The following is a 22,881-nucleotide window of genomic DNA, read 5'->3' on the forward strand; positions in this document are numbered from 1 at the left end:
TGTGAAGGAAAACAATTCTGTGTGGAGAAACATTCAATTGGGTAAGATCAGTTTCGTGTTCAAAGAGAGAAGTTGCGTTTAACGCATCGTGGAATTTTATCAATCTGCGTCACGCTCCGAAAAGTTTTCGCACTTAAAAAAAAAAAAAAAAAAAGTTGAAATCACTCGGTGTATCAATTGCGTGCGCATAAGCCCTCCGGCGGCCTTTCGATAATCGTGACGTGAAATTTATTTATCGGGAACCTTCCCCTCTTGCGTTTGTAATATTGCTGGTAACACAACGCACGCCATCACGCGAAATTCTTGGTCACGGGCCGCTGCGAAATGGACACGCGACCGGAATGCAGCGTTTTCCTGGCGGTGACACTTTTCCAGCGGAACGATTTATACGAACCGCTCGATAAATTAGCGAGCGCGCGACTGTCACGATAGGAATTTTCTCGATGATGTAAGACACAACTGAGTGAGTTTTTCAGCCGCGTCGTGCCTCCAGGTGTTAAATAACCCGGTGTGTCGAGCGTTGTGTCGCGCGTGTTCACGACGAAGACATAACGCGCGGCATTACAGTTGTGACATACACGCCGCGTCGCACGTGGTTGCACAGCTGCGAGTTTTACGGAGAAAATTCGTGCCGTGTATTGTGTATTAGATGCAAATAAAAAGGCTTGGAAACGAACGTGAGGGAAATATCCGTAGGGATATTACGGTGGCCAAATACCGTATTCTCTCATTGTGCTGTAAATATCTCATTAAACAATTGTAATGTTAATGGAAGAAGTTTGTACGTATGTACAAATATAATTTTCTAAATATGTGTGATAAAGTTCTATCTTCTGCTAATTATCATAAATAACCGCGGATCTCGATTTTGTCCTCGAATTGTTTTATGTATTAAAAAAGAGTCCGCGTACATTATAAGTACTCTTCACACCAAGCGCGTCGAATATCGCAAATCAAATTTCAATCGCGAGTAACATAAAGTAGAATTAAAAACCTCGACGCTTGAAAAAAAAAAAAAAAAAAACGTAAAACACCACGAGGTCTTCGTGAAAAAAAAAAAAAAAGAACGAAATGCCTCGGTAAATCATCGCGAATGAGCGTCCCATTGCAAATTCCGAGGGCGTTCCGGTTGACGTCGATCGTGAGCTTCCACTTACGTCACGTCGCCTCTCCTTCCAAATATTTAATCAGGTCGCGCCGTCGATTAACGAATCCAGTCGCATCGCCCGTCGCATACCGCTCGTTCTCAATAATTAATAAAACTTTAATACGGCACGAAGGATCATATATCGAGAATTGCGCCACACGAGTGTAACAGTGTCAGAAATTTTTCACGCAAATTATTAAAGATATCGGTGATTTTTTTTGAAGATTTATTGAAATCTTCGCGTCTACGTTAATTTGCTTATTGAGCACGGATTAAGAAACGTAAAAATGTGCATTCGGACATCGGCAACCGATACATCGACGGTAAACATGCGCGGCGGTTTGCAATTAAGAGACGCATTAACGGGACATAATTTCGCCGGCTTTACGACGTAAACGTCTTGACGCAACCAATGGGTGGCTCGTCCCTAATAGCACACTGCAAGGGCTCGGCGCGAATTTATTTACTTCGTCGTTTGCGTTATCGTTCCGCGCTGCGGCCGTGTCGTGCAGAGAGAGAGAGAGAAAGAGAGAGAAAACCCGTTTCTCCGAACGCTATTTTCAGAATCAATTATGTGGAGTATTAACTCGTCGTCATTCGCGTATCATTAACGTGTCGCATTAATCGCGCGATAAGTCGAAACCAAGGAAGAAATAGCTACCTTCTATAAAGGAACGGAGAAAATTGCCGCTATATCAAGAACCAAATCATAGGCTGTCAACTCTTCGCCTAGATTGTAATAGATGAAAGTTTAGACGCGAGAGACGAAAATAATTTTTTTTTCACAAGCGTACACACTTAGAGAAATTTTTTTTCGTCGACGGTGTGTGATTCAGCAATTTGCCGTAATGTTTCTCTCTTCGATTGAGGACTCTCGTCGACAAGTCTGACGAGATTCATTCATCTTTATAAAATAGTGAGATTGTCATTAGATGTTGTATTGTGCTGTTGTATATGCGAAAACGGGCGATAATAAACGCGGTGCAACACGCGACGTTTGCATAACACACACACACACACACACACGATACTCGGTTGATTACAGAATAACGTAAGTATCAATGACGGTAACGCAACCGGTTCGACGACGATTTTCTAATGGCCGTTAACGCACGTCGCTGCGGCGAAATTTATGGGAGTTTATCAAGCCGGGATCCGGCTTGTTGTCCTTTTAACCGGCAAATGTTATGCCAGTGAGACTAATGGCGACATTAGCACTCGTACCAAACGCCTAAAAGTCGTTTCGCGGCAGAAACATCGATTAATTATACGCATTACTTCGGTCGGATCGTTTATAGACGCGAATTTTCCGATTGTTTTCTGATAATATCGCTGATCGGGACTCGGAACGCAATCTTCCTTCCTTGCTGACCTCTTTTTGTTGTCCTCGGCCGTTTTGCGACAGACCAATTGTCTACGAGCTACTGAGTTTGTAGGCTACGCGTTTCCGGTTTGCGAATGCGCCACAGATCTCGAATTAAACTAAACGATTTCATTCTTATTTCGCAAAAGTGACGCTTTATTTCTTGTTCTAAGTAGCTCTCTCTCTCTCTCTCTCTCTCTCTCTTTCTCAGTCTCTCTTTCGTTAAATCTTGATCTCTCCTCTTTATCGTTTTATAGTTTGAGGAAAACTTGTTCTTTTTGTAAGATCTAGAAATTCTTTTCAAATTTTCAACAAGATATATATCTATTATTCGTTGCCTGACTTATATTCCTGATTACATAAATCTAGAAATCACACGGTACAAGTTCAAAAAGAACTCAAAGATAGAACGCTCCGTATATTATTTATATATTGGTATGGCATATCTGTAGAGTACATGTCGTTCGCTCGAGACAAATTGTGTGGCGCATTGCAGGTGAACGGACAGGATGAATGGTTATGATGCTATAATGCAAGGCCGCCGCACGGCTTACGTAACACACAACCCAACCTAACGATACGGATTATTATCGGGTGTATTCGTTTAAAGAGAACGAGCGATTGAGACGAGAGGGAGAAAAAGAGCGAGGCGAGGCGGGTATCGCCTACGCGTATCAAGACACACTCTTGTCGGTCGCGTTACAGAGAATTTTTTGGACGCGCGCGCGCGCGGGGCTCTTTCGCTATGTGCGTGAAATGACTCCGCGCGATGTACGCTCGGAGCGATGAAAAACGCGCGATTCTCGTAAAGCAACTTTCTCGGCCGCGCGCAAATCGGATGCAGATAGAGATCTTTGCGCGCGCACGCAGCGCGCGTACTAATGAATTGCGCGCGGCGCGGCATTCCAAGTTAAAATAATTCGCGATAACATCGTGAATTTCGTTGATCTGATTCGCGTGCGCCGAGAGAGTCGCGCAACAATAATTATCGTCGCGCGCCTAATGGAGAATTTCATTAAAACTTAATTGCGAGCGAGGTTTTGCAAACTCGCGATTTATAAATGTTGTCGTATTTGTTTCTCGTCGTATGGTCATTTTATGTAAATCAGCCATCGTCTGTGTTTAAGTACGCCGGAGCAAAATGTCAATGTTATTCAAAATTAAGACATCGTGAATAATAGGAATTGCCATAGGGATTCTAAATTGATTGAGACAACTGACAGTCAAGTGTCTCTTTTTGACGACCAGACACGCAACTTTCGTTTAATATAGATCGCATAAACTTAATCGTCCCGCGTCATGCACAAATCGAACTCTCTCATTCGTATATAATACTTCGCGTATTAGCTATGCATATTTATTCATATCCCCCAGAGGCGGAAAAAAGTCTTCTCCGCTCACATGTGTGTGTGTGTGTGTGTGTGTGTGTAATATTGCGCTATTGTATTCTCCGCGAATCTCATTATATAAGATTTTCATTATTGGCCCATAAATAAATCGTACGCGAGCGAATCGTATCTCTCCCGCCGTGTGTAGTGCCGTGGCGCATATCTAACGAGTTAATTTGAACGGTTCGCGTGTCTACGACACACAAGTGGCCACGTTACTTACCTTTATTAATTTATAGTGTATCGTAACTCGCGTTATCGCCGCTTAATGAACAGCAGCGAATATGCCATTTAATTAGTCCCGCGTGCCATTACACGCTGTATCTTGTAACTGCCACCGTACCGGCATACGTATTAAAAATCATCGTGAATATACGCTTCGGTAATATATAGCGCAATTACGATTCAATGTCTGTATCCTTTCGCGTTTCTTCTTCTTTTTTTTTTTTTTTTTTTTATTATTTTAATTTCTTTACTCTCTTTATTGATGTCACGCTAATTTCTTATATCTAGAATTCCGCATGGAAATTAAATTCTCAAGGAATCAGATAGTTGAAATTAATATCCTCTTATTATCAATCGCGATAATGAGAATCTAGAAAACCGCGGGAATTCGATGAAAGAACGACGACCCTGAAATAATAATTATCTCTCTTTCTCTCCCCTTTTGCCCAAGGCGAGTTGTGATAACTTTCTAATTCCAATGGCGAATCGGCGTGACGCATTAAAGAGGCTTGTACAGAGAGCGACGAATTAAAAAGCAGCGCGACAGGTGCACTTCCTGTGATGAAATGCGCCACGACGAAAGAGCCCGACGGCATTCGACGGTAATCCTTTTCTTAATTGACGACCATTAAATATTTTCACGGCGATCAATCAACCGTCCTACATATCTTGCTTTTCTTGTGACACTGATACGCTTTTGCGAATAACGCCAATAAAGCGAGCAACGAAATCGCAATGCCGATTTCAATCGAGTTTAAAATGCTCTTTTTCATCAGCGCGCGAAGAAAAGATTGTAACTTGGCGTTTTTTGTTTTTTTTTTATTTTTTGATGAGCAATGACTGCGCGACAGGTATAAGTATACGATAAAACGGAATATGCGATACGAAAGATCACCAAGCGGGAAGCTAGAAAAACGAGTTTGCCTCGGAAAAGGTTAATGCGACGGACACGTTTTCTCGATGCGGAAAATAAATCGCTAATTGCCGGAAATTATCTTCTTTTAGTGCAATTAATTTATGAACTTGCATAATTGCCAGCTGCCGAGGTAATACGATCGTATATCTTCTTTAGACAAGAGGAATAATTTCCTATTTTACATCAGGCGATATTTTATTGGCGCGCGATATTAATAAATGTTAGTTTATTACCCCGTACTAATGTGAACTAAATAGTAAACAAGATGATTAATCTGTCTTGATTATCGTAGAGCAATGTGTATGAAGCTGCTGCTCTGTTTCACATCAAATCGACAAGATAGTTATTGTAGTTATGAAATATGAGATTGTTTTTTTTGTTGTTACGCGATCGCTCTCCCTCGGGAACTGCGCGGAAGGAGAATCGATCTGGGAGAATCGGAACCCGGGAACGCGCCGGGGCTTGACTCGCGTAGATCGCGCTTCGGATTGCGCGGCATGCGCCACCAGCATGCAACTGCATTTAACAGGAACGACACGTTGCATGCTGAAGAGAAGGCACGCGCGCACCGAGGTCACGTGAACCCCGAAGACGCGGTGGGACGGAGGCGGGAGGAAATGGCGGGAGGGGAAAGTTCCTCGGGGGCATATATCGGCGGCGGCTGGATTAATTTTCCGCGCGTTGTTATGTTAATAGAGATACGTCGACACACACGGAAGTATTGTTGCGCGCCGTATACCGTAAAGGTTGTGCCGAACAAACGAGAAGTGTCCCGCGGCCTTTTAATGCGCCTGTCAGCGATGTTACCGCGCTCGAACTGCCATCGATTTTACAATGTTACGCGCACGCAAGGAAAGTTTGCCGCGGATCGAATCCTGTACGGAGGTGTCTCAAATCGAACGAGTGATTGCGCAAGATTATCGATCTTATTATAAACATGTTGAATGTGTTAACCCGTTAGATCTTTCTCTCTCTCTTTCTCTCTATACCAAATAGACTCGGATGATATATGATCACAAATTCTTGTCTGAGATTTGTGTAAATACGGGGACATGATGTATGCAAGCATTGCGCGGTGATGTAAACATAGGATATGGTTCCGCGATATGCCGGAACTCTTCGTGAATGCGATCACTGGAGCGTAACGCGAAAGACTTAATTGCGTAGATCTAAAGCAATTGACAGTTGGAATACGCGGAATTGGAATTCGGATTGACCGAAGAGAAGTTAGTCGGTAGTCAGATGTGAAAGTTGATGTATTTCTAATTACGCGATAGACACAACAACGTTGTTACAACTATATCGCCTTATTTTTTTATTTATTTTTTTGGCTCTTCCTATATACCTCATGTTATGAGTAATTATATATCGGTCGCTTTGGAAATCGATAGATTAATCAGCGTGCGAGACACAATGACCAGGCGGCTGGCTTGAAACGAGATTACGTCACAAGTGTTGACTCCGTGACTGGTCAGAGGAGACCAGGAAGAAACTTAAAAGTCGATCGTCGGGTCGCCTCCCAATCACGACATCTGGCCTCGTTGTGACATACATATAGAAGCGTTCCAAGCGCTATAAACAGACGATCGATAGAAAGCTATAACTGTGTAAATATCTAATAGATGCGATGAATGACGGTGAAAAAAAATTTTTCTCATCTTTTTAAGAATTTATAATCAGTAAATAATATATCTGCGTTTATGCGAATAAGTCAAGTCTGACGAATGTCTTCTCAAATCCACTCAAGTAATCTTGACGTTATTTAATATATCTCCGCGTGCACACAGCGGTTCCACAATATCGCGGAGAACTGCACCTTCATTTATAAGACAGGTTTTTTTCTTACCCCGCACTTCCGCATATATGACACTTCTTCCTGAAACACTGTGTAGAAGAGTATACACGGCGGAGAAAGTGATGGAACCTTCAGTCGAGATACTGATCGCTATCTTGGCATTATCATCGCCGACCGATCTTCCCAGGATCGTGCGGGGGAGGATCTTCTTCGTGGGAAGAGACGAGTGCGAGATCTATGGGACGAGATTTGCGATTCATTTCAGCGACGCTGAATCTTGATCGCGCGAATAGAGATCGCGAGGATGTTTCGCGCGCTTTTTGTTCGCGATCAGAATGTCGGGCGCGAAAATAAGAATTGTGTTATTGCTCTCCGTTCTCGCGATTCGTTTTCGCGAGACGCGTCGTTCGTTTTAACGGATCAATTATGTCTTCACTTCTGGAAAATCAACAATTTACTTTGGTCTTCGATTAGATATTCGAGATTAATACAGCAGAGAGAATGTGTATTGTATTAATATTAAATAATGGCTCGCGGTTACAAAAAAAAAGAATTCAGTACAGCCAAACATTAAAGAGAATTCAATACGCTTAATCTAATTGACCTCTTACGTAAGTATATTTATCCATTGTTACGTTGCGGCAAGTATCCGATTCATAAACTCGTTGAAGAGATTAATGTAACTGCCAATCTAGATTGCCCGTAAAGAGAAAAGGTTGATGCAGTTTACAAAGGCACTAAAGTAAAGCTTCGCATTACGACGAATTTCATCAAGATGTCTGCCAATGAAAAGAGATAGAGAGGACGCGTATTCTCTCTCTCTCTCTATATATACCTGCGAGAAAATGCGCAATAAAACCTGAAATAATTGATTGCACACGCGCAATCCTTTGGGATTTATGGGAAAGCGATCATTGGTCGCTCATTACAATCGCGATACATATTGTTTCGCGTTTCCGACTTTTGCTCCATACGTAATCCAGAATGTGAAACTATCGCACGAGTGAAATTTATATGCATTGGATATTCCGCACTCTGTATGAACGGGCGCTATATTTACCGTGTACGTCGATTAGAGGCGGTTACGTTGCACCATCGAGGAAATCGTCTATAAATGAAACGCCGTGAAATATTTCAACCTATCGCCACTCGCTCGTTCGCATAATTGATGGATAGAGACGCATTTATCGGGAAATAATGTAAGACTCGCGTAACGCCTGCCATATATATATATATATATTTTTTTTTAACTTAATTTGTTTTACTTTACTTTGTGAAATGTGTTAATACAGAAAAATAAAATAAAATAAATAATCTCGCGATAATCGGTCAATCGCCAAAACAAAAATCGGAGCAACGTCGGCTCAAGTGTCCCAACTGAGAAATTACACAACCGGTAACGTGTAAGGGAGAAGAAAAAAAATGAGAATTCGAAAGGCGCGATTGCGAATGGAAAAGAAAACAGTTACGTGGGCGGTCCGCTCCGTCGTGTCCGCGCGACTTGTAATAATCGACTCAATTTGTCAGTGCACGGATTCTAATTAGAACGCCTCCTCTCTCAGAATACATTGTGAATGCATTGTGGTGTCTGTTCCTTTTTTTTTCTTTTTTTTTTTTTTTTTTTTTTTTTTAAATCTCCTTTGCCGGAGAACCACCTTGTTTGTCATCGTTGGACGTTACTAAATGAAAAAATACCGCAATGCGCCACCCTTGTTGCCGAAGGCGGGTATTGAGTTACCCGGTTAAGAAGTTCATCGAACGGAGGAAGCGACTGTGTGTGAATTTTGCAAGCAAATTGCAATTGACGTACTTCGGCAGTTGAGAATTGATGTTGATGTCAAGACTTACGGTGAAATATTGCTGAACAATTACGGAAGAAAATGTATAAGCCAATGTATAATCAATAATTGTAAATTATAGAAGTTTGTTCTCGAAAAACATACGTTAGAAATACCGAGAAACGTCAGAGTTTCTTTCTCTGTGAAGGGAGTTTAGTCTCCAAGAACATTATGCGCGGGGAGTTGCAACACTCCAATTAAAAATATTCAACGCCATCAACGCGAGTTTTCTCGTCTAGCGTCGTATTTGCAGCTCGCGGAATGTATCTTTCCGCGAGTTGTATGTCGCACGTTTCGCGCTTCTCTCGATCTCTCTGAAACACACCCCGGAGCACCAATTAGCCTAACGAAGAGACATAACGCGACGCGCGCAGCGAGAGAAGCGTCGTTCGAAATATCGCCGGAAAGCAAAAACGCACGTGAGCACACTGTGCAAGCGCGTGAGAAAAGTGCGGGAAATGCGCGGGTGGGCAATTTCCGACGCATATACGCGGCAGGTGAATTCCGGTGAATCGCGCGCGGCTGGCGCTTTGAAGGCGCAGGCTTTTACGTTGGGCGTCCCGGCAATCAATACGCGCGAAACGACGTCCCGCAGAGCGCTCAGCTGTTCCGTCGCGACGGCCAACGCCGCGTGTGTGTATTGCCTTTCTCGCACCCTCCGACGGTTTTTATTCTTGCGTTTCTCGGACTCGGCAATGCTCGATTCCGCAGATGTTTACGATAATTGAAAGCTCGGCGGAAACGCTTCGTCGAAACGGGCTCCGTCACCGCGCACGAACTTGTCACGCCCTTCGAGCAAATCGCGCGAGTCTCTTTTAAAGAGACTCCGCACTTTATTACATTGAAGCGAAAATATAATCAAAGTGGTAGAGCGGTAGTTAGAACTGGAGTTAGCTGGCTAGCTAAAACCAGTACGTATATAATTTAACACAATTTTCCATTTGAAACGAAAAAAAAAAACTCGATGTATATAAAAGAGCAACGAACTTTAATAAGAGAATATTTTCTATTCGTCGAGATATCGCTGCGATTATCGCGTGTGCGATTTGACGGAATTTGTCGCTTCTGATCGATGCGTTCGACGTCAGCCTATAGTGCTTCGGAGAAATCGACGACGTTTAGAAGCACTTGAAATGCAGTTTATTGGAGTAACCTACATACATATGCCGTGACGGAAATCCGTTCATAATGCCAACGTCTCGTCGAATCCCCAATGATTTTTACCGCGTGACAGGATTACTGGGGCGTGCACCCCGGAAGTTTCTTTGATCTTTCTTCCGAGCGGAGTCTGATTATTGACGTATCGCGCGGGACCCCGTCCTTCTCCTCTAAATTTAGGTGACCCCTGTGCGCACGACCGTGGAAGACGAACCATCCATCCGAAATTATTCTGCTCGCGAGATTGCCACGGGAAATAATTCCCGTTTGCTCCGAAATAACGACAGAGCGTTATAATTAAAATTCGTTTATTATATAAAATAAATGATTGACTTTTGTGAACAAAAATATGTAGTTTTGAAATATCGGGAAGGTAGATTGTGAGTAAAAAAATTTCTAGAAATTGCAGCTTTAAACAATTGTAGTCAATTTCACTAGATAATACGGATCCGATATATTTATCCGAATCAAAACCTTCGCTCCCTCGAGGCTCTACTTCACCCTTCTTGGGTGAATCGCGCTCTCCTCGGTTTGCTAACACCAATGTCAACCGATCGGATCAATGACCAAGCCATTGCTCGTTCTATTTGTATTCTCGACTTGTGCCGTATCGGATATCCTAGCCTAGAAATGATTAGCTCACCTACGTTACGCGGTCACGTGTAATTACTGACCGGCCCCGAAGTGCGGCCGCGCGCGATATCTCTCTCTCTCTCTTCCACTCCTGGTGTTAAATTTCTAACCCATTTCTTTGTGCCTCTCTTTCTCTGCTTGTTTTAATTCGCGCACGGCAAACAGTGATTAGCTAAGACTGCGACCGCAGGCAGACCTTGCGCGGCTCCAGCAGCACCCTCTCTCCCGTCAACGTCTCGGACTAATTGTATGTAATAACCGACACCGAGACTTGAAAGAGAGCTCACAGAGCCATTTATGGTATAGTCTGTGTGTCAAGGGGTGGGAAGCAAACAGACTCCTCTCTCTGTCTGTCTTTTCTTGAGATTGCGATAAATCACACGCGAGGATCGAAGGCCGATCGAGTGAGGATTCGAAATGTCGGTGAGAAAAACACTCGACTACGCCATTCGAATAATCTAGCCGTATCTAGCCAGTACACTTTGATCATTAGTCATATTTTCAGTGAAGCAAGATTTAATACTTTGATCAGTCGATTTGTGCTCACGGATTTTATTCGTAAAACATTCGAAAAACATTTATTTAAGATCGCGAAGCATACGCCATTACGTTTCTTTCTTCGTGCCGTCACTGTACTTCATTTCTATTTTTGGACGCGGTGCGAATATTACACTTGACGAGTGACGTGATTGCAAATATGAAATACGCGGTAATTTTGGTGAACGATTCAAAGATACGCGCGGTCAACTGAATCATATCTCTTCTGAAAAACACACGTCATTGTCAACAGCAATACACATGTGTACTTAGAAAGTACGTCTCTGCTTGTATTTCGCTCGAAAGATAAGTTTCAAATATATATGTGGAAAACTTATTGCGTGATTATCGCCAGAAACATTTTATCATTAGAAACTTATCGCTATTCGGGCAATAACTTTTTTATTTGTTACAAAAGATAAAAGCGTTTTACTGATTTCTAAAACTGTTTTGTTTTCTTTTCTTTATCAAAATTTTTATCACAAAAGGAAGACAATGAAAAACTTTCGACAGATATAGAAAATATTTTTACGTTATCAAACAATTTGGTTAAACCACGGCTTATTATCGAAAAATGAGTCGTATCGTCAATATTATCGAAATGAAACGAAAATAATAATATTTTCCTTCGATAATGAAACTGTCCCTGATATAATAATTGAGCGCATTTGATATTGAAGAAACAGGATATGAAACGAATTTAAAAAGAAACGATAAAAAGCAAAAACCCCGCGGTATAGAAAGGAAAAGGATCTCGTCCTTAGAGGCAACTTCGCAAGGCAGCTTCGTCGACTTGCTCTTGAACTTGATACGAAATGGGCTAACGGGCGATCAATACGAGCTTTCGGCGCTTGCGAAGCAAAGCTCCGTCTGGCACGGCAAGGCGGTAACTTCCCCGAAAGTCTCGCACACGATAGAAAACCTCCAATACTGCGACTCGCAAAATATTTGATTTGCGACGAATATATTTATTTGTTCTTTAAATCGCATATACGAGCGTTTCACGCGTACGTGAAAAAACATTTATTGCTCAGCTTATCGAATGTTTTTTCGCTCGTTTGTATTCGTGTATAGAAGCGCGCAAACTTAACAGTATTTCGTAGTAAATTGCGTGCTAAAATTGCGTACTTGTTGTTGAAATGACGTGGACATTACGTTCGCGTGAGCAAACACCGCGCGCACAGCTGACCGTTTTGCAAGACGAAAACTATTACTGTGTATAAATTTCTGGAAAAAAAAAAAAAAAAAATTCTGTCTTCGTGCGTTGCAAATGCGCTTCCGCGATAACTGAACATGCTGGCGGCGACGACGGCGGCGGCGCGCGTGGTTTCGCATTGCGCCATTTACGGGCAACCGCCCGTCGAGAGAACGAAACGTACACACGTGTGTACGACGCCGCACGCTGTAGAATAGTGGAAGTTGCACGGGGTTTACCTCAGCTATCGATTAGATTTCAGCCTTGTTAAATGCGTTATCTTATCGCGAAACCACGTGGTAGAACGCAAAACGTATACGGTCACAATAAGTCTTTGTGAATTACGGAAATAATCCATATGAGCTTGAATTTCGCTTGAAGGTGTCGCCGCGATTCATCGATATATATTTCTGAGGGATACCGGAGCGTGAAGAGCGCGATGTATGTTGGTCACATATACGAGATAAGAACAAGAAAATTATTTATATCTGTATGATTAAACACATATGTATAAAAAAAAACGTTACCGTCGAGTGTTGAGAGACTTGTTATTTTGTAACGTTATTTCATGAATAATTATTTAAATTCGATTCTTCTCGCTTGCAAGTATCATGTGTCAGAGACTCTTGCTACACGAGCAATATGTAGCGTCGTTCACGATTGTATCGCATCGCGATTAGGCAAATCGGTCGCGGGGTTTTGTTTGTATCAAACGTGGCTAACAAAGTCGTAACGCTCGCGATAAGATAAACGCGCGTGACAAGAGCGAGTCTAATCGATATGACCGGAGCAAAACGCTCTCTCGCGTATTCCGTGTGCAACTCTTCAATCGTACTCTTTTCTTCTCATTGAATCGCCGTATCGCCGCGAGGATCGGTACTACGTGCAGTAAAAAAAAAAAAAAAGAAACAAGCGAACGCTTCGGAGAATGCGTGTTACGTCTCGCGGCGCAAAGAGAGATTAGATTAATTATCAATAAAAGCGGCAAGTTGCCGCTTTGAACGCTTTGACGCTTGACACAGGACACGATGTCTCGATTCAATCGCCATTCAATATATCCTGCGCTCAGGACCGACTCTAATCGGGCAGGATCGCGCAACACGAGATGCGTGTAAAAAATATCAATCTCTTCTAAGATTCTAATTAAGAGAAAATTAAGATTTAAATGGAAACAATGTTGTATAATTTGCAAAAAAAACACAAATTTTCTTTTGAATCAAAATTAATTACGATGTTTAAGTAGAAATTGCGTACAAAAGTTATACGAGAGAAAAGATTTGGATTTTAAGAACGCGACGGAAAATCCTCCCGTTAATTTATCTCTTGGAAATCACGGTCTTCGATCTTGGGACATTTTGCCACTTTCGCGGCTGGGACGCGATAAATATTTCCACTAATTACGAAGCCGACAAAGCGGCTTCGGTTTGCCTCTACTTTATTGGAATCGGGAGAGCAACCGAGCAACGCTTTCACGGTATGTTACTACTTGAAGCTGTGCGCGCGTCGTTCGGCCTCCCCGCGGCGCAAAGTGAAATTTATCCGGCGATATCGGCGCACGATCGCGAAAATCGACGCACAATACGCTCGAACGGCGGCCGCCGCGTAATGACGCTCCCACGAGATTTACGACGGTAACACGCGCTCGGGTTCTTACAATGCAACGCGCGCTAACCGCTCGCAGCGCTATCCGTTATGTATAAATAAGAGTGTTAATGATATTGCAATACCAAGTGTGTGTTTATTGATGCGCGTTATAAACCCTCGACGCTTTGAAAGTAACAAATACGTAATTGTATCGCGCGATATCGCTTATCGATTGCACAATGCGTGTTGTCAGCAATATCGAACTGATGTTCTTCTTGAAGCAGCGAGAAAAAAAAAAAAAAGAACATTTACGCGAACAAGCAGATTTATCCTGGCGCGTTTGTACGATCACGTCGAAATTTTTTTTCGAAGAATAAACCAGGTATTATACGCTAAGAATGTTATAAGAGTCTCAAGTTGTGGCGGGAAAGCGTCCTGGAATTCCCGTATGCTGCGGAGAAGCCACGGCAACGTTATCGTCCGTGCGTCGCGCGCGCGCGCGCGCGCTGTAAGCCCTGGGGAAGGAATTATTCCGCTTCGTGAAATGCCGCGATTTAACTTCGCTTACACGTATACCGGTCGCGTATATATCGCCGCCGGCAATCGCCGCCGTTTAGATATACTCGCGAGTCGCTAATCCGACATTTTTTTTTTACTTGATATGTAAAATCCCCGGTCTCTCTCTCAGCGCAAGATTGTTATATCGCACCGGCTCTCCCAGGTTGTAGAAGTTGCACGCAATTACTATTTGCTTTAAAGAAATTAAATATTAATATTTAAAAACCTTCCATCGCGGGTTATTATTTCTGTTCTGCGTATCAGTCGGACTCTATCATATCGCAGCTCGTACGACGGAAATGCGTGAGAGATACGAAATATCGACAAAGTCGAGAAAATATAGAGAATATTACATTTCCATCGTCGGTGGATGTCAAGCGAAACGCGGCGTCGCATTCTCCGCCAGCGGCAGTGCAATTAACGGCGCGCGGTGAGAACAAGTGACGTTATCGCGAGCCGTCAACGCGATTCGCGCGCACGACGGGACATTTAACGCGTCGTGCGCGCACCAACGTTTACACCCGTTAATTTATAATAATCGATCGATAATAAAATTCCGGATAGGTCGCGCGCATTATACGGTCGCGCCATGAGAACGATAAGCAACCTCGCTTTTTTCTCAAGTCAGAGTGAAGCCCGTAAGAAAACCCGACGTCGGGGGGATCTTTGAGTCTTTATCGACAGTGAGGAGAGCGCAAAAGCGTTTCCTATCCTACGCAAGCGCCAACGATCGCAGAGACGATCGTATTTTTACTCACCAGCTCATGCAGAGTCTTGAGATCGTTCGTGACGATCTGCGGCTGTGGTCCATATATGAGACACGGCTGCTCCTCCTCGTACTCGTCGTCGCTCTCCTCATTCCCGGCGCCATTCGCCGCCTTGTTCTCGGCGGCGATCTCGCGGTCGATCTGCCTCTCCATCTGCACGAGAAGAGGCGCGAGCATGCCGAACTTGGCGCCGCGACGCGCCACCTCCAGCAGGCACAGTATCACGTGCCGCTCGTTCTTACGCATTATGAGATCCTCGGTCTCGAAGAGCAGACACTCGATGATGCCGAGGCTGTTGCGGCACCAGTCGATGAAGTTCGAGACGTTGTCGCGGGCGAAGAAAGTGCCGGCCTTGGCGTTCGGCAGGTAGGGCACGTCGCCCACCTGGCTCATCGGCAGCGCCAGGGAGGTTATCGAGCGTGTCATCGGCATTTTGCGAGCCTGACGTCGGGCCACGTAGTCCGCCGCGTATTTCCGCACGTTGTTCGCATGCTGAAAGTAGAGAAAAATCATTACTTTGATTAGAGCGTCATCCGGCAGATACACGGACGGATACTTGACTCCGCGTCAGTGGTTTTTTATCAAAGTTTTTACGTTCTTAAGAGGGTAGACCAAGAGTCGAGACCGTGTACATCGTGATCGTATTCTTATCGACACCAGCTATCGAACATTAGAAAAACAAAGAAAAACGTATATATAAAAAAAGAGGTTGCGTGTTAGATCTATAAATATATAGTTCACAGATCCTGTACTTTCTTAAGGTGTATCTATATACCGGATATTATAACTACGCATCACGCGTATATATATATATACTTTAAAAAGTCGCGTCTGTCTCGTTCACTCGACTAAAACGTCTTTAATTATGATTTATAATGGTACGACTGTGAAATGCACGTCGCGCGTGTGCATCAATATTTCATGACGTCTGTAACAATCGATATCGTCGATATTGTATTTCTGACGCCATATATATGCGCACCGCGACATTTCATTGCGCACTATTCAACTTTCCCACACGTCGTGTCATCCCCGTCTTATATTGTGTTTGCTCGCTCACACATGTGTACGTTAGCGGCACATCAAAATCGAGAATTTACTCCTCGCATGGTAATAGCAGATGGCATCGGATGACCGTCATTTGATCCTAAAAAAAGCTTTATGCAATATCACGCTCTCGATTTATACGAGTGCACGCGGCCGCGAAGAGAGATTTGAGATGCGCGCGGCGCTCCCTCGTATGTCAAATATATTAACGGGGAACGCGCTTTAGCTTGTCGAAGGCGATGACGGATGAACAAGTGTTTACACACACTCAGTCTGTTCCTTTTAACGTTTAGCCAATGTTACAATGCGGATAAAAAGTTTAAAATAAAGTGATAATGTTTTTTCAACATCGAGTAGCTGTAAAATATAACGCATTCTCTTTGCGTAAATTCTAACATTGTTTTTATATCTTCGATTAACTGCGAACAATGTATAGATGCATGTGGCGCAATAGCGTCGTTTCATCCCTTCAATCCCTTTTCGTTTGCTTTAGCGCTCGTTTTCCGCCAAACATCTGCTCAAACGAGCGTATACTAACTAACTGCTCGTTTTAATGACAGTTCGTTGAACCTCTATCCTACTCAAACAGAGTTGACACGAGATACTCGTCAGAAGGTATTTGGGTTACGTTGGAAACGCACGCGTAGTAGTACGAACAGTCAGCGGCTAGAGAAAGCCGCCGATGTTTAAACAAAATCATATCTCTCTCGTCTGTGCAAACATCGCGCCCTGCGTGCAACGCGCGTTCATTCGCGTGCGCCGCGTCAAATTTCGATGTCACGTTGAAGTCTTTTGTGTTGAACCGTGAATTTTTCTTTTTTTGACAGGTGAAATAATTGTCATTTTATTGGAAAAGTTGATTCGGAGTTACTTGGTCAACATAATTGTTATAATACTTGTAAAATAATAAAAACTATATATATATATAGTTTTTATTTTTTTTTTTATAACTATATATATATATATATATATATATGTATATATATGTCAGAAATTGTTTTAACATGTATATTCAAGGCGATTCTAAATTTTATTTTGTCTGTATATAATTATTTGTAAATTAATTACAAATTTATTTACGACAAATTGTTCAAGTCAGCAATGTGGGAAAGATCCGAAACACTTGAAGACACACATTTTTTATGACTCTATCTGAGTCCTCTCTTCTTTCCGGTAATGAGCAATTAATTGCGTCGTAAAATACTCAAATCGTCGCGTTAAACGGTGACTATTCCAATCTTCACGCATTCTTAATGTGCGGTCGGAGCTTTCTACGAAGAAGAAGAGTCTTCTTCAGTCGCCAAGAGGAACTCGCGTGTTCCACGAAGCGCACGTTTCCGGACACGTTTTTAGGGGCCTCGTATACATACACACATACTCGTCTGGAGGCCATGAGGCCGCGTTTGCGCTTCCCCGACACACACTCGTAAAAATCACATGTAACGGCATCCGGCTGTTTTCATCGGCCTGTCTCAATATACCTCCTGAGGGATATAATACAGAGATTAGACGAGTCTGCCGTTGCAACGCGAGCGGCGACTATAATGACGATTCAACGGCCGAAGTGTTTTGTCGAGAACTCTTGAAACTCTCTGATGGAGGGAACGTCCGTCGCCGTTAAAGAGTCGTACGATAGGGGAAAAGGCAGTAAACGTGCAATTTTTTATTTTTTATTTTATACTCAATCAGATACTTATCGTGTCTTCTTTCTTATTTTTTTTTTATTACGAACGTTGTTTTTTTTTTTTTTTTTTTCTTCAGAATGATGAGCACCGCTGCGAGAGGAAGAGTCGCGCTTATAAGAGACGAGAAGTAGCACATATGGTAATACGACAGATGAAGCGACGGCAGGATGTCACGTTACGTGGCCTCTGACCCTTTCCCCTCGTATCATCTACCATGTTCCAGCGCGAATGCACGAAGCAACGCTTAATGAAAATGGCCGCTACACATTCCGCGTTTGTAAATTGGAGCGGTCGCAATTTTGATTGCGCCCGAGGGGAAGCGAGTTAAGCGTAACGCTTGTATGCCCATGGTGTATAGAGGAAAACCAATGAGACGTAACCAACCGAGAGCGCAAGTAACCATTACTCATAACCCCCGTAACTTAATTTAGTTTCTGGGGTCTCAGACTTGCGCGATAAACCGTTGCGCGGAAATTTATGACTGTTCGTAGGCGCCGCGAAATGAAGTAGCGAACACGTTATTGAAAGCGCAAATACGCACGTGTATATAGCGCGGGTTTTAATCTAATTAAGATTATTAAGTCCGTCGTAAGACTGTGGCGAAACTGTTGATTAGTTCGTGAATAATTGCTTATGGTGCAATTGTAAACGTTGATTGCAAATTGATTAGGACAGCGGTAATTGCTACGTTCAAAGCACTATAAATGAAAACGTAAAATCCTTTTACTCAATTAAAAACAAACAGAAATACGCAGTAATAATAATAAATTACGCCGGTGTAATATCCATTGAAAAACTTTGTGATGATTGTCCGTCAATTAAATATCTGTATTAGCGTAATTATCTGTTTACGGATATATTAATTACAGGTGTGCGCTCTAACGACTCTATATATTCATCTTTTCAGACGTATGCATTTCGAAAATAACACGCTGCCCGAGCGCTTCGTAACGAAGCGTTTACCCGCGCGCGATTGGCACGCGCTTATTTACACGCACGCGATGCAAATTTCCTCGTTTGAATGAAGTTAAGTACATATTTTCTCGAGAGTGTCCAGCGCATTTCATATACACACGGCTGTGGCAAAAATTCTTCGGCTCGGCAGAAGTGCGTGAAAGATTTGCGTGAGGATTGTTCGCGATCCTGTCGTTCCTACGCGCCTGAGGGTTAATAAACCTCGACCGTCGTGTCGTTTGTACCTCTAACAGCGAGAGAGAGAAAGAGAAGACTTCGCTCGGCACAAAAGCGCCCGTGAATCATCGCGCATGTTCCACACGCGCGCGAGATGCCTTCCAAAGCGTCGCGAACAAGTATGTAAAATCGTGCGAACGTGCCGCCTTCTGTATATTGTCTCTCCAGTCAGCGACACGTCACACAAAATACACTTCCCAGGAAGTTATTCGCGTGTCACCATTAAGTCGCGCGAGAATGATAGACTGTCGTCAAAAAAAAAAAAAAAAAAAAAAAAAAAAGGTGATATATTTTCGACCAATTTTTGACATTTTTCATTTTTCAAGTTTTATTTTGATGTCTATAGAGAAAAATACAAAATTTCTAGATGTAACAACTTAATTCGTAAGAAAAACTACTAGTGAACCTTCGAGACGCGAGTCAGTTACATCACGGCCGTCGACAGTTAAAGTGTATTAGAATTGATAAAAAAACGATTCCCGAAGATCCTAGACCGCACGTCGCGATCTTGCAATCGTCTCGGCGGCGTCGCGGCGCCAACCTCCTTTTTTCTCCGTCTATTTCCGACCCTTGTTTTTACGATGCGCCTCCCTTGCAACGCGTTTCGAAAGCGTGGCAGTCACAATGTATATATTTAGGTACAAGGATGAAAAGGGCCATCCTCCGGTTCCAAGAGATTATGAAAAAAACGCATTCGAAACTCCTGCTCTCTGGCATTCATCGATTTGTTCCCGGAGACACAAAAGAAGTCGTCGGGACGCGTCTTTCGTGATTCTTTGCAGTCATGTGCACTTGAATGCACATCGATGCTCATTGCCAAAGCTCATCATGTCTTTGAGTTTCCGGTAAACAGATGCAAAATTCTTCGCGGTTTTACTGGTATTTGATTACAAACATACAACGCGTGATCTAATGTAATTTTCAAACATTGTTTTTATGCATACATTATTATTATTATTATAATGTCTTTCAAATAATTTGTGTTAATTGTACGTTCATGGTAAAATTTTACGTTGATATAATGTAAACACATTTCTGTAGGTTTATATGCAAATTTGTGCGAACAGCCCTTTGTGCTACCATCATTTCCGAGTACAGGCTAGATAAAGGGGCAGGAACTTACAATAGAAATGTTAATAGAAGACAGCAACAAAGGAAACGTTCTCTTGACCTCGCGTGCGTTTCCTTGGTGTGAGACACGTCGGCCAATCAGCTACGTGCATCTTTTTTACGACTGGCCTTTCGAAAAGGATAATCAGTTTGCAAGGTCATGTAGCTCTATTTCACATCCACTCTATATAACATATGTGTAAATATTCACCTTTAAAGAAACGCGCGCATAAAAATCATTTATGATCTTATTTGCATAATCCGTATGTTGAAACATAGAAATTCTGTTTTTTTTTTTTTTTTTTTTTTTTTTTTAAACTGTGTGACAGTTGTATTAAACACACAGTTTCTAAAGAAGATCTTGAAACGAAATCTTTCCTAACATCTCGCGAAGCCACAAAAAAAAAAAAAAAAAAAACAGTCATCATTCCATTTACGTTAATTCAACGGCGGAATCGAGTTTCATCAGCTTTCCACTCAATTTCAATTAACTGCAAGAAATTTCAAGGTTGCCGACCTTGATTCCGCTTCCTTCTAATTGCTTTCGTGTCTATGTTACAAATTGTACGTAATAATTTCTCTCGTGATTTCATTTTACCTCGTCGCGCAGTTTTTGTTATTTCCTATATGACCGATAGCGACATAAATCACTGATCGAATTTGCGCTTGTCATAACGCGACCTGCAACGACGTCAACTTGCATGAAAGAAAATCGCTGATCCTAGCCGCGCTTTAAGGTAACTAAGATAGATTTGCCGATAAACTCGGTTAACGAACAAGACTCGTCGCCGAGAGGTAACTCGCTCTATCACGTACGTCAGAAAAGTCGACAAGTCATCTTGCTCGTAATTGTCTCTCGCGTTAATTGTTTCATTAATATCTCGTATCTTTGGTCGAAATTCAATTCTTTTATAATATCAAAAAAAGTATATAAAAAAATAAAACTATTTAAATCTACATAGTTTAGAATTGTTGTTTTTTTAGACATCAAAAAAAATAAAACTTGATAAACGAAACGCGTCGAAAGTACGTAACCCTTCCCCACACTAAATACGTATATATAGTCAATAATATCCGAGCGTTTTGAAATGCGTGCAACTGAAACGTGTAAAATGGAAATATATGTTTCTGTGTGGAAAAAAGTTTTATTTCTCAGAATTATGAGAGAGAACAGAGAGCGAAGGGCTGTCTTAAGTGGGTACTATCCACTTTTACGATACGATATCGTTTGTCCAAATAGGTCTTAAATTGTCTCGTCTAAATAGGACTTAAGGTCTGCACGTCGGAGAAGACAACGCCGGACAAGACTCACGCCCGCCATAAATTCTAATTCCGAGCAAGAAAGAGGAGATAGCGACAATTGCGCTTAATTAATCGTACACGTCGCGCATCGCCTGTTTGAATTCCGCAGCGTAATTCGAAATCCGATATAAAGGCAGTTTATTCTATTTATATAAAAATATCTATAGGATTATCATCGAAACGACGTCGATCGGCACGAAACGACGTCGACTTGTCGTCCTTGCGTGAAAATTGCAAGATCCTTTTTGAGCTGCACGTGTTGGAATATGTTCACTTTTTAAAACTAATACAACAAATATATATTTCTTACGAAACTTCTTTGTAAGAGAATAAATAAGTCTCCCCCTTACAAGAAAGAAAACACAGAGAGTTAATTTTAAAACTACATGTAAAAGGACGATTATTTTCGTCGGCTTGATGGTGACATAATTGAAGTTAATATTTTTAGATCGGTATAACATTATGCCACGCGCGATGGCAACATGCTTGAAGATAACCAGCAGAGTCGATCGATTTCTATATAAGGTTCACTACCGAGGCGCCCGGTATTTGTCATTTTCGACAGGAAAGGCCGTACGCCGTTGCTTCTGGCTCCTTTCGCTTTCGGGCAATCGCGCGAACATGATTAATACGGACTGCCTGTCGGCCTTTAAATGCATGACAAGTGCCATTCTCGAATTTGCTTTGAAAAACGTTTTCTCACAAGACCGCTTTTCGATACGAGGGGCTTCCTTCTGCGCGTCGTAGAATCCGCGCGCGCGTTTCGAACTGTCATGTTTATCTTCGATCAATTGAAAAGTGAATCATTATCGAATCCTCATTGCTATATGAATTCATCATTCATGTCAAGGATCACCAGTAGCTAGAGTCCAAAGTATTTTATGACAAATAAGTCAGTCAATCCTTGCCGCCTCAAAAAAAAAAAAATTGTGTTTTGGCTTTGATCAATCGAAATTTTTTTTTTTTATCCAATAATAAGTTTTTAGAACGAACTTGAAGTGCCAATCATTGAATATATTTTTTCTTACATAAACATTTCTTATACTTTTGTCGCTGAGGTTCGTGTAGGCTGCGATGAATATTGCCCGCCGCGTGCGAGAGAGCAAAAAATTCGATAAAAACGTTCGGGAATAACAGAAAAGAGAAAGAAAAGCAGAAAAGAGCCCCCAGAAGTGCCGGTATCGAGAGCACTGGGGTTCCTTATCGTTTCTCGTCTCGTAGCGCATTATGCCTCCCCGCCATGCCACTCGTCACGGCTCGTAAAGTCGATATATGCAAAAGCACGGCTCCCTCTGCCCTTCCTCTTTCCAACGGCTCCGTTGCAACCCAATCTACCCCCTGCTACAGGTAAGAAATTCCAGTACCTCACCTCTAGATCTGCCGTAATCCTTAAGCCGGATTCAGACCAAGTGCTCAACACGCACACACATCGAGAAACTTGT

General features: G+C 42.4%; 1 protein-coding gene across 1 annotated transcript in view; it reads right to left on the reverse strand.

The window, feature by feature from the left end:
* LOC109864207 (GAS2-like protein pickled eggs) overlaps positions 1 to 22,881 on the reverse strand; it is a 45,305-nt gene that overhangs the window by 11,733 nt on the left and 10,691 nt on the right. Inside the window, exon 3 of the mRNA XM_020445202.1 lies at positions 15,096 to 15,596. Within this exon, the coding sequence (XP_020300791.1) occupies positions 15,096 to 15,596 (501 nt within the window). The remainder of the gene's footprint in view (positions 1 to 15,095; positions 15,597 to 22,881) is intronic.

This window comes from Pseudomyrmex gracilis, unplaced genomic scaffold, assembly GCF_002006095.1.
Source record: "Pseudomyrmex gracilis isolate BER0280 unplaced genomic scaffold, ASM200609v1 scaffold_18, whole genome shotgun sequence".
NCBI lineage: Eukaryota > Metazoa > Arthropoda > Insecta > Hymenoptera > Formicidae > Pseudomyrmex > Pseudomyrmex gracilis.